This window comes from Catharus ustulatus, chromosome 4 (genome assembly GCF_009819885.2).
Source record: "Catharus ustulatus isolate bCatUst1 chromosome 4, bCatUst1.pri.v2, whole genome shotgun sequence".
Taxonomy (NCBI): Eukaryota; Metazoa; Chordata; class Aves; order Passeriformes; family Turdidae; genus Catharus; species Catharus ustulatus.
This window is the reverse complement of record NC_046224.1, coordinates 3765624-3777149: the sequence shown is the minus strand read 5'-3', so window position 1 is coordinate 3777149 and position 11526 is coordinate 3765624. Positions and strand designations below refer to the sequence as shown.

General features: G+C 46.9%; 1 protein-coding gene across 1 annotated transcript; it reads right to left on the bottom strand.

Annotated features, from left to right (window-relative positions):
• Window positions 1–283: 283 nt before the first annotated feature.
• Window positions 284–2535, bottom strand: LOC116995161 (endonuclease domain-containing 1 protein-like). Its single transcript, XM_033057553.1, has 2 exons — window positions 2386–2535; window positions 284–832 (listed from the first exon to the last, which is right to left on the bottom strand). The coding sequence occupies exons 1-2, from the start codon at window positions 2533–2535 to the stop codon at window positions 284–286; spliced, it is 699 nt and encodes a 232-aa protein (XP_032913444.1).
• Window positions 2536–11526: the final 8991 nt, after the last annotated feature.

Genomic DNA, 11526 nt, shown 5'->3' with positions numbered 1-11526 from the left:
TGGGATATTCTAAAGAAGTAAATTGCTGGGAGCAGGCTGTGGTATGAGCAAAAGATACCCAGAGCTGTTCTGACTGCCGCATCCCAGGAAGCGTTCAAGGCCAGGCTTGGGAGGGCTTGGAACAACCTGGGGCAGTGGAAGGTGTCCCTGCCCATGGCAGGCAGGTCAAAATGAGATGATCTTGAAGGCTTTAAGGTCCATCATAACCAACTCACTCTGTGATTCTGTGATTCTGTGACATGTGAGAAAAGCTCCTGAGCCTTTTCCATCAAGGATGTGAGACTTATTCCTTGGCACAGGAATTTTTGAACAGAGTAATCCCTAGTTTCCCATACAGCCCAGACAACATTTTCTCCAGGTCCCAGAGCTCGAGGTCCCTCACATAGTTACTGTTCCTGTCATTCTCAGCGATGGCCCCCCAAGCCTTTATGGGTGTTGTGCCCTTCACACAGCAGGCAGCTGACCAGATGTGGCTGGGTACATTAACCCTCTCATTGGAGATGCTGGTGTTCCCAGGTACAGCTCCCGTGATGACATAGGTTTTGTCACAGCCCTTGGTTTTCTGGGTCATCGTTTTGTCCTCATAGATTCTCCAGCCACCTTGGTTGAGTTTGCTGTAGAGGGGCACTATGTTGGTGAGGGTGAAGGTAGCCTTCTTGTCATCACCAGTTTGGTGTCCACTGGGACACAAGTGACAACGGTCCAGACCCTGGGCATCACTGTAGTCTTTGTCAATAGCCTGACTCTTGCCAATATCTGCTGGAGTGATCCCATAGGTATCTATGATGGAATCCTGTGTATCCATATCCCTGCGATAATTGTGCTTGATTAGCTTGACAGGGTAAGAAGAGGAAAAGGTGTCAGTACTGAGGATGCATGTAATGAAACAGATTATCATGGAGCACACATCTCTGATTGTCAAAACCCCATTTTTTCTCATCTCAATATAGGTAAATGGATGAGTCAGAGAGAAATCATAGAAATGCCCCTCCTGCATGAACACAAAAGCTTTAGAAAGCAGCTCAGAATGTGACTGCTCTCATTTTGTCTTGTAACCTTCGTGATCCAGCCTTCAGCCAGTGCTGGGAGCATGGATGGATGCATGAGACAAGGAGCATTTCCCACTCCTAGGATTGAAAGATGACTTTGGTGAGACACCTTCCCTGCCAAATCTGCTTCCCTTTCCTCCTGTCTCCATAGCCCAGATCTGCCCTGGGCTCTCCCTGGATCCCCTCATGCCACACTGTTATTCTGTGATTCTGTGATTTTATGTGTGGTTTGGAATGAGATGATCTATAATGTTCCTTATAACACAGAACCACTCTATGGTTCTATAAAGTGGCGCAAGTTTTTATGCCTCACTAATGTGGAGGCTGCAGTGGAGCAAGAGCAGATTAATTGCTCATGTTCATGTGAGTAACAAGTGCAAATGATTAGTTTTTTCATAACTTCAACAGGTTGTTGTTCATCTGTAGGGAAGCATATTTAGCCTTCCTGTGGAACTGGACTTTATGATCTACCATATTTCCCCCAAAACTCTCCCCCTACTCTGCCCATGAAAAGGTCCTGAATTTGCTGCCCTTCTATTCCTTAATTGGTCTGGCCTGTGTTCCTGGAGGTCTGAAGGACATTTGTGAGGGCTCCATAGCTTTGGAGTTCTGTCTGTCTGCTGGATTCTTCTGGGCCAAGCCTGAGCCAAAGGTGCTCAGGGCTCACTGCCCATGCATGCAGATCACACCCTTCTGACTCGACTGACACTGCTGCTCCTCACTTTTCACTGCCTCAAACATCACTCCAGAAATCCTTCCACACTTAAGCTGACCCTCTCATCCCCAGTGCCTTTTCCCCCAAGGCTTTGTCTCTGGGCCATCTCAGCCCCTTCTGAGTTTCTCCTCACTTCTCTCACAGCCCTCACAAAGCCTGTTTGACTCTTCACTGGGAGCAGCTAAGCTCTGTCAGGGCTGCAGAACAAGCTCAGAGTAAAGTGGGTATCAGGTCCCAGCAGGACTGGTGGTCCCTCAAGTTTAGCCTCTCTTGGGTGCCTTTTCCCCATCACTTGGTCCCCTACCCCAGCAGGGCACAGGGAGGGGAATCATTGGACTTTGTAATGTAATGCAAATTAATTTAATTTGCTGTTGCTGTCAGGTGAAGGCAGAAAACTGGGCTCCTTTGGGATATGATTCATCTCATCCTCCTGCTGATGTCTCAGATGCATCAGAGGGACCACGTGGTGCAGGTGTTTGAAGTAAAAGGATAAAATTCCCATCCAGTGTGTGTCCATTTGCATGTGCGTAGTGGGGTGGTAGAAAGTAGAAGGGGTAATTTAAATACTGGAGCCATTCTGTGAGTGAGTGCAGGGTGATGTGCAGTAAGAGAGAAACTCACCTGAGGCTCAACAAACCATGAGTCGGAACTGTCTCCATTTCCAGGCTGGTAGATGTAAGCAGAGTACACTGGAATTCTGTTGTCTCTGTCATACAGGGTGGCAAAGCGATATTTGTTGTCATAGACCTGGCAGATCCTGGCTGCATTCATTGGACGCAGGGAATCACTTGGTGGGGTATCCATATAGAAAACCTGACTACATGGATTTTTAAAGCTTGGCACCACCTCGCTGTGTCCCAGCAAGAGGCAGCTCACCAACACCTGCAGCAGCAGCAGCTCCAGCATGGTGGGAGGATTTCAGTGAAGGGCTCTTGCTCCCCTGGAAGGCAAATACAGAGGGACATTCAGCTTGGACACAGCTGGGCATGGCCTGGAGGCTTTTTGTGCAGGGGAACAGAGCTGGCAGAGTAGGAGATTATGAGAGACCAGGAAAGGAGTAATTTATGTCCTGCTGGATATGGAAAAATCATGGGGGCAATAAGGGTGAAACCTAAACCAGGGTTTAGGTGCCCAGAGGAGGAGACAACAGTGGGAGAAGTCAGCCTGGGTGAGGAAGGAGCCAAAGCCACCACGAGTGTCATCACCTGTCACTGCAAAGTTATCTTGCAAGTGAGGCACAGCCCTGGGACAAGGTCACCTTTCCCCACCTCCCTCCTGCCCTGAGCACTTCCCCACAGCAGACACCTGCAGCTGGGCACGGACTCTGCTCAGCCCCTGCAATGCTGAGCTGGGCTTGAATCTCATGGGGCACTGGGCAGGGAAAGAACAGCAGTGCTGCACTTCCTACATGTCCCTGGCCCCATCCAGGTTCACACAGACACACAGCTCTTCCAGTCAGACCCAGTCCTGAACCCCAATGATGCACTTGGGCTCCTGCCTCTCAGCTGGCATTGGGCAATGGCTGTCCTGCTGCTCACCTTGCATTTCCACATTATCCAACCCCAGACACTGAACTTGCAGACATGGAGTGTGGGAGAGCCTTGGTGGGGGATGGTGGTCAGGACAAACTCAGGTGCTCTCTATGTTCTGGTCTTGAAGTTTGCAGTTTATTGCATAGGGCGTGGGTAAAGAGGGCCCTGCTTGGAGCTGCCAGCCATAGCTCAGAGCAGGGCAGAGAGAGAATTTGGGGTGGTAGGAGTTCTAAGAGATAAGTAAGAGGATGAAGTAAGAGAAGTAAATAAGAACTAAGAGAAGGAATTAAGAGAGCGTGTTTCTCATTACAATACAATAAATCTTCTTCTATATTGAATATTCTAATTTCCACTAACCAATCTAATACACGCTACAAATTCTCTAACATTTGCATGCAACCTATAGAAATTGCTATATTACCATGTTTTACTGCTTTCTTGTCTGTAAACCTTTTCCTGGACCCTTCCTTTTATGCCTGGAGAGGGTCTCTGCTGGCTCTTTGGTATTTGTGGCACCTGGCATTATCTAAACAAAGGAAGGAATCCTTCAAGCATCCACATTGCTGCTCTCAGCCACACAGTCGAAAACTGCTATCATTTCTATATCGCTTCTGGTTTCCATATTCTCAAAATCTTTTGCTAGACAATCATATTTAGAGGTTTTCCTGATTCATCCTTCCAACAATGGAGAGAGAAAATGAAGGGGCCAAGCAGATGGTAGCAGCAAGCAAGAGAGTTAACACCTCAATCTTATCAGCACAATGGCTGCTGCAATGCAAGCACTGAGTGGGGGCAGCTCTTCCTGTGAGTGTTTGGGATTCCTGCTGCTGCCCATCTTCAGCTTCGATGATGGATTTTCCTGTACTGTCAAATGCACCATTGAACGAATTTATTGGACAGCCAGCTGTACAATTTTGTCTTTCTCAGTGCTGATGTGATTCTCAGCAGTCAGTAAGATCATTCCTTTATGAGAAAAGTGCTGAAAAGCTCCCTGGGATGCTGGCAACAAAGCAAGGGGCTTTGTGTCCTTTCAGAGGCAGCACAGGTTTGGGATAGTAGGGATGCTTCCATTTGCATGGCCAAACACTCAGAGGAGTGATTTATTATCAGCAGCATTTGGAATAAGGCAGGTAGGACAGGCAGTTCAAAGGGTTCCTGGCACAGAAAGCTGCCACAGCCTCTAAAGTCCAAAGTTCAGCTTTGGCTGGGAAGGGGCTGAGCTGAGGGCTGCTGAAGGCTTGACCTTGCACATTTGCCCTTTTCTTATTCTTCTCCCTGATCCTCCTCTCTCCATTTCCATTGCATTTAGCATGTAGATCTACGCACAGCCCTGCCCTGAAAATTGCTATCTGGTCCTTTTTTCTTTTGTGGTGCACCGCATTCCTGCACCAGGAATGTGGTGACCAATGATCTAGAAACTGAGAACATGAACCACAGGTTATGACTTCTTACAGTACTCTGCAGAGCACAGCCCTATTTCCCCCAAATCAATGTGAGAAGTGTCTGAGATGTCCTTTAGGGTTACTCACACAATGAGATTAAAATTTATCTAACTAACTTAATCTTACTAATAGATTACTAATCTTACTCAATAGATACATAGATAAAATCCATCAATGACAAAGAGCAGCACAGGACACTGCTCACAGTCCCGAAGTGGCAGAGGACTCTCAAATGCCTCTGCTGCAGTCTCAGATTGGCTGTTTTGTATGATCTCCAAGCAGACAGAGTTGTTGGATTTACCAAACAGGGCTTAGATTGAATTTTCTAGGAGTACAGCCATCCGTGTTTGTCTGAAGGACTGTTGCAAGGTCATGGTTCGAGTTTTGGTGCTCAATAAAATCACCCCTCCTTGTTATTCAACAGCTTCATGTTAGTTTTCAGGTGAGCTGGCTTGAGTTTCTTTCCCAAATTCTTCCTTCCCTTCTTGCCCTCCTGATTGACAGAGAATACTAAAGTGCTGCAAAATTCAGTGCATGCATAAGTTTTGACTGCTCCTTGGAGCTCATTGAATCCAGCCTAGGCTTTGTCTTTATGTATTTATTGCAATGCTCAGGAAAAGCTTTGAGTATTAGAGTGAGTGGTGAGGAAGGAGCAGGAGCTTACCTTGAAGCAGAGTCTCAGAAGAGGCAGCTGAAGAGTTTCTTCAGTTTTCTCCCTGGAGAAAGGACTGTTGGAATCCTCAGGAGTGTCACTGCAATATATACCCAGTCATAAATATGCAATATATACCATTTATCTAAGCAGAGAATACCACAGAATAGAGAAGATTTCCATTTTTTTGGGTTTTTTTTCAGGGAGTTTGTTCATACCCACCATGAAATAGGTTGACAGTTGTTTGTAATAGTTTCCTCAGAATTTCTCTGAAATTCACTGACTTACAGCGTGGTATGTCAGGATCAGTTAACAGGGTCTGGTGACTTCCTTGGTCATTTCATCAATCCCACCAGCTGCAGCTGCTGCTGCTCCAGCACCTACATGTGTTTGTGTTCCAAACAGAACATCTCTGGTGACGTGAGATGGACTGGCCTGTCTCTGAGTACACTCAGACAATCACAGGCTGCTCTTCTGCAGCCTCACATAACATCATTGCTATGGCCAGGCAACAAATATTCTCTTGCCTTATGGCCATGGCTTTGTACCAGCTTCATCCCAGCAGCCTGGGAAGGAGAAGGCTCTGGGGATACCTCAGAGCACTTGCCAGGACTTTAGGAGCCTACAGGAGAGCTGGAGACAGACTATGGACAAGAGCATGGAGCTGATAGATGTGCTGTGTTCAGAGTTAATTTTCTTGACAGTGGCAGGTATGGGGCTGTGTTTTTGCAGTTCTGCTGCACACAGAGTTGATAACACAGAGATATTTTTGGTTATTGCTTAGCAGAGCTCTCACAGTACCAAGGCCTTTTCTGCTTTTTGTAGTGCCAGGCTGGCCAGGAGGCTGGGGGGACTTGGGAGGTTGGGAGGAGACACAGGCAGGACAGGTGACCCTAAGTGACCTGAGGGATCTCCCAGACCATGTGGCATCATGCTGAGGATATAAAGTGAGGGGAAGAAGGAAGAAGGAAGACGGAAGGGCCATTTGCAGTGGTGAGTTTTATCTTCCCAGGTAACTGTTAGGTGGGATGGGGCCCTGCTCTCCTGAACACTTTTCTATCTATGGGGAATGGGCAAAGAATTCCTTGACTGTGCTTTGCTTGTGTGCACAACTTTTGCTTTCCCCGTTACACTGTCTTTATCTCCACCCACGAGTTTTCCAACTTTTACCCTCCCAGTTCTCTCCCTGATCCCAGTGTCTGGGGAGTGAGGGGGTAGCTGTGGGGTGTGACTGCTGGCTGGGGAAAAACCAAGACATTAGAAGAAAGCGAAACAGCTTGAAATGCACTGAATGCAGATATAGATTGGATATTAGCAAGGAATTTGGTACTGGGAGGGTGGTGAAGCCCCAGCACAGGTTGCCCACACAAGATGCCCCATCCCTGGAAGTGTCTGTGCCATGTTGGCTTGGGTCTGGAGCAAGCTGAGATAGTGGAAGGTGTCCTTGGCCATGAGAGGGCGTGGAACTAGCTGGTCCTTAAGGTCCTTCAAAATTTCCAGAAGTCCAGGAATAGGAGAATGATAAGTTAGTTGTTTCAACCAGAAATATACAGAGAAATATGCAGGTTTGACCAAAGGTTTTTTTAAACAAACTGTTTCAGTGATGTGGTTCCTTTTGTCTCTGTTAACCAGGGACCAATGTCTTAAACCAAGTGGGATTTAGGCAGAATGACAGAGAAGGCCAAGAAGAAGCAAATGTGGCAGAACAGGGGCAAATTCCTCCTTTCTACTGAGGTCCATCTGACATAACAAAGCAGGGCCCAACAGTGGTCACATCATTAGAAGGGGCCATAAAGCATCAGAGACCCCCAAAGTGTCCCCAACCCCACAGTGCTGCATGACACAGGGTAAACCCCTCCCAGGGAAAAGTGGGGCGATCCCACAAAAGCCTGAAGGAACAGAACCCTTTGAACTCTTTGTTGCACAGACCCCCACCCCTAAAGGATCAAGAATGAGGAAATCAAAGTTGCAGGTTTTGTTGCTGGAGCCATGGGGGTGTCTTGTATGAGCTGTTGGCACCCTGGTCCACTTTGTCCATGCCCATTCCCAGGAGAAGTAACTGGTGCCTAATACTGACACTTGTGTGGATGTTATGGCATCCTCAGATTGCACTTGGACACCCAATGTCCTGCAAGGATTCTCTGGGCACTGTGACATCACTGGTGGTTGTAGAAATTTCACTGAGAAGCAACTTGTGGTTTATATAAGACATGACCCTGCAATCCAGCACTGCAGCATATAGCTTTTATTTTAAGCTCTTGCACACTATATGATGTGGCACACATTGATCTTTTACAACCATTGAATACATTTCCCAAACCAATTTCCCATAAAAATGCAGAAAAGCTTCAGAAGCAGAGCAGAGAATGAAGGTATGGAAGGAGTGCATCACAGGAATTTAATTTAGTTTGGCTGCTCAAAGCTTTCCATGTATCTGATGCCAAACCCCGCCTGTCTGATACAACAGGTGCTGCTCTCAAGGTGCCCTTTTAAAAGCAAGCAAAGAGAAGCATATCCCAGAATCACATATTGTTGGGTTTTGGATGGAGTTCTCAAGTTCTTCAACTCCACACTCCAGTCTCAAGTAGGATGAGCCAGAGCAGGTTGTCCAGAAGCATGGTTGGATGCATGAGACAAGGAGCATTTGCCACTCCTAGGACTGAAAGGTGACTTTGGTGAGACACCTCCCCTGCCAAATCCCCTCCCTTTCGTCCTGTCTCCACAGCCCAAATCTACTCAGGGCTCTCCCTGGATCCCCTCATGCCGCGCTGTGATTCTGTGATTTTATGTGTGGTTGCTACAGGTGTAGCCCAGTCCTGGAACACCAGAGGTTGCTCCTCTAACCCCATACCCAGGGAGATGTGACAGGAAATCAGTCCTGGAGCTGAGGTTTCCCTGGGAGGACTGCAGTTTATTCAAGGATGAACAGTCTTGCTCAGGAAGCAAAAAGATCTCAGTGTAAATGGAATCTGTGACAGCAGTGCTAAGAACGTGTGTGAGAGCTGCTCTGGGCCAGGGAGCATTTTCTGCAGCATCACTCAAAAGAAGTTATAAATAATCAGCCTCATAGAGGGGTCTGTATGCTGAATAGAAGCCTGTGGAAGTTAACAAGATCAAAGATTTTTTTTTGTGGCCTGTGTTCAAGATCCAGGAGGAACATGCCAAGTTGGATAGGGCTTGGAACATGCTAGTCTAGTGGCAAGTGGCCTCGCCCATGCAGGAGTGATGGATTCAGATGGTCTTTAAGGATTCTTCCAACACCAACCATTTTATGATTCTACAAAAAGAGAGAAAGTGGAGGCTGCAGTGGTGCAAGACCAGAATCGTTGCTCAAGTTCCTAAGTGTAATGAGATGAAAAGATTAGTTTATCATAATTTTAACTGACAGTTCTTTATCTTTGGGGAGCATATTTAGCCTTCCTCTGCAGTAGGGCATGTGTGTTCCTTGTCTGGCTCACCTTCCCCCAAATGCCATCCTGCCACTTTGTCCTTAGCAAAGACAGGAATTGCCTCTTTTTCTCTTCTACAATTGTCCTGGCCTGTTCCACTGAAGTTTGTCTGAAGGACATTTGTGAGGGCTCCATAGCTTTGGAGTTCTGTGTGTCTGCTGGATCCTTCTGGACCAAGCCTGAGCCAAAGGTGTTCAGGGCTCACTGCCCATGCATGGAGATCACACCCTTCTGACTGGACTGACACTGCTGCTCCTCACTTTTCACTGCCTCAAACATCACTCCAGAAATTCCTCCACACTTAAGCTGACCCTCTCATCCCCAGTGCCTTTTCCCCCAAGGCTTTGTCCCTGGGCCATCTCAGCCCCTTCTGAGTTTCTCCTCACTTCTCTCACACCCTCACAAAGCCTGTTTGACTCTTCACTGGGAGCAGCTAAGCTCTGTCAGGGCTGCAGAACAACTCAGGGTAAAGTGGGCAGCAGATCCCAGCAGGACTGGTGGTCCCTCAAGTTTAGCCTCTCTTGGGAGCCTTTTCTCTATTACATGGGAACTCAACATAGCCAGACACAGGGAAGGGAATTATTGGACTTTGTAATGTAACACAAATAATCTGTTACTTTCATCCCATCAGGGGCTGTGTCAGCATTTGATGCCAGGAGACAAAATCCACCCAGGCAGAGGACCTGGGATTGAAGGAACTGTCCAGCAACAGGAGGTGACAGCGATGTGCTCACTCTGTTCTCCTCCAAAGCTGTCCCTGGGGAAAGGGCCGGGTTTCCCACACCACTGAAGTACCTCTGGAGCTTGTTGCTCCCCACACCGATGATGATGGAGATGAGCTTTCAGGAGAGCACTCAGAACCAGGACTGGTGCACACCAGAGCTTTGAGCAGAACCCAAGAACATTTTGAGAAGCCACGTTTCAAGGACAGGCAGCAAAACCCATATTGTCCTCCCCGGTGTGTGATAGGCTCCGAGCAGAGTATTTAGTGCAGTTGGAAGGCCAGATCTCTTACTCTGAGCACAGCACAGTGTGGATGACACTTCTGGTACCCCAGCTTGCTCATGTGCAGCAATTTTCTGTCTCTGGATGCTGCTGTATTGAACTCTGTAAATTCTCTCGGGCCCCTCCACCCACAGCTCTGCTGTAAGTGCAAAGCTTTCTGCACTTCAGCTACAGTTTGCACATGTAAAAGAAGTAAACTTTTGATTTAATGGGTGCTAGTTATTTCAAATATGCCTGCAGTGAAATCTGCCAGATGAACAGATAACACACAGCACACATTAGACAACACATTGATGCAGGAAATCACAATATCTTAAACATATACATTTATTAGCCTTGCACTTTATACACAGAGTTTTCTCTCCTTCAAAGCAGAGGAATGAGTGCTAGTTCAAACGTGTGTTCCCTGTGCCCATTAGAAAGGGAATTTGCCTTAAGAATAAAATTTCTTCTTTTTCTGCTCTTTAGACCATTCTTAAGTGCCAAATCATTTTCTATCATGTGTGTAGAGAAGAGGACATAATGAGTTAAATGACATGATATAAAAAAACCCAAGAATCCAGAAAGCTGAGAATTGACACTTAAAACTCTGTGGCAAACTGTGGCACTAAATGACAAGTACTTTTTTGTAAAATATGAGGATGGTAGGACACAGAGATGGTCCCTGGAGCTCTGTGTGCTGTTTGTGCTTCAGTGTTCTTGCATAAACTTGGAGAAGCTGCTTTGCAGTTCCCTGCTTCATTTCTCCTGTCAGAGATCTGTGTGTTTCACTTGTTTATGGTAAAACACTTCAAAATCTTGAATGAGTATTACCGTGGATTCTCTAAGCTTGCTCCAAATGTATTTCCTCCTCAGTTATCCCTCCCCAAGTAATGAACTAGAACTATGTATTTTTTTGTAATTTCAATGGCATAGCAGATATTGTGGAACTGGTGAAGGTCAGATTTATCTGGTCATTTCCGCTGTCTGAGCATGCACTGAGCAGCTCCAAATCCAGAGTCCTGTTGGGTACACTGTGTCTCCAGTTCTCTTAGGAGCACGGTCTGTCAAGAGGTGTTTCCTTCTTCATTGTAATCAGCAGCCAGGAGTTTCCAAACCTCCTTGTTAACAGACCTTCACAGACTGATCTTCCACAGAAATCAGGCAGAGCCTGGAGCAGCGTGTGAGCGTGGCTGACCTGGGTGATTCTGGATACTTAGTTTGTATCCCCCAAAAACACTGCCAGGTTATCAATGTTGTCTGCAGCATCTTTGGGTGTGGGGCACAGTGCTTGGGCAGCAACATTCCTGAACACCTCCTCACCTGACCCTCAGAGGTTCTTGGCTGATATTCCTGTGCAAAGTGCTGTTGCCCAGCAGCAAGGGACATTTTACCCAGGTGTACAGCAAGTGAGAAACTCAGTGCAGGGAGTGGGACAAGAAACCAACCAAGATAGACAACAGATAAATAGCTCCTCAGATATCTGAGGTTTAATTTCACAATGTAACTTTATAAAAGTTACCTAACAGGAAATTTTGGCTCTTGGATGGACCAAAGGAGCTTTTCCCAGCAGTTCTCTCAAGCAGAGGCCAGAAGCTGCCACTGTCTTGATTCTCCTGTGTCATTCTCTTTTCGTACTCCACATGGCAGCGGGTTCAGGCCACAGAATGTGAACCCTTGTTGAAATTAGAAAAGGACTAAGC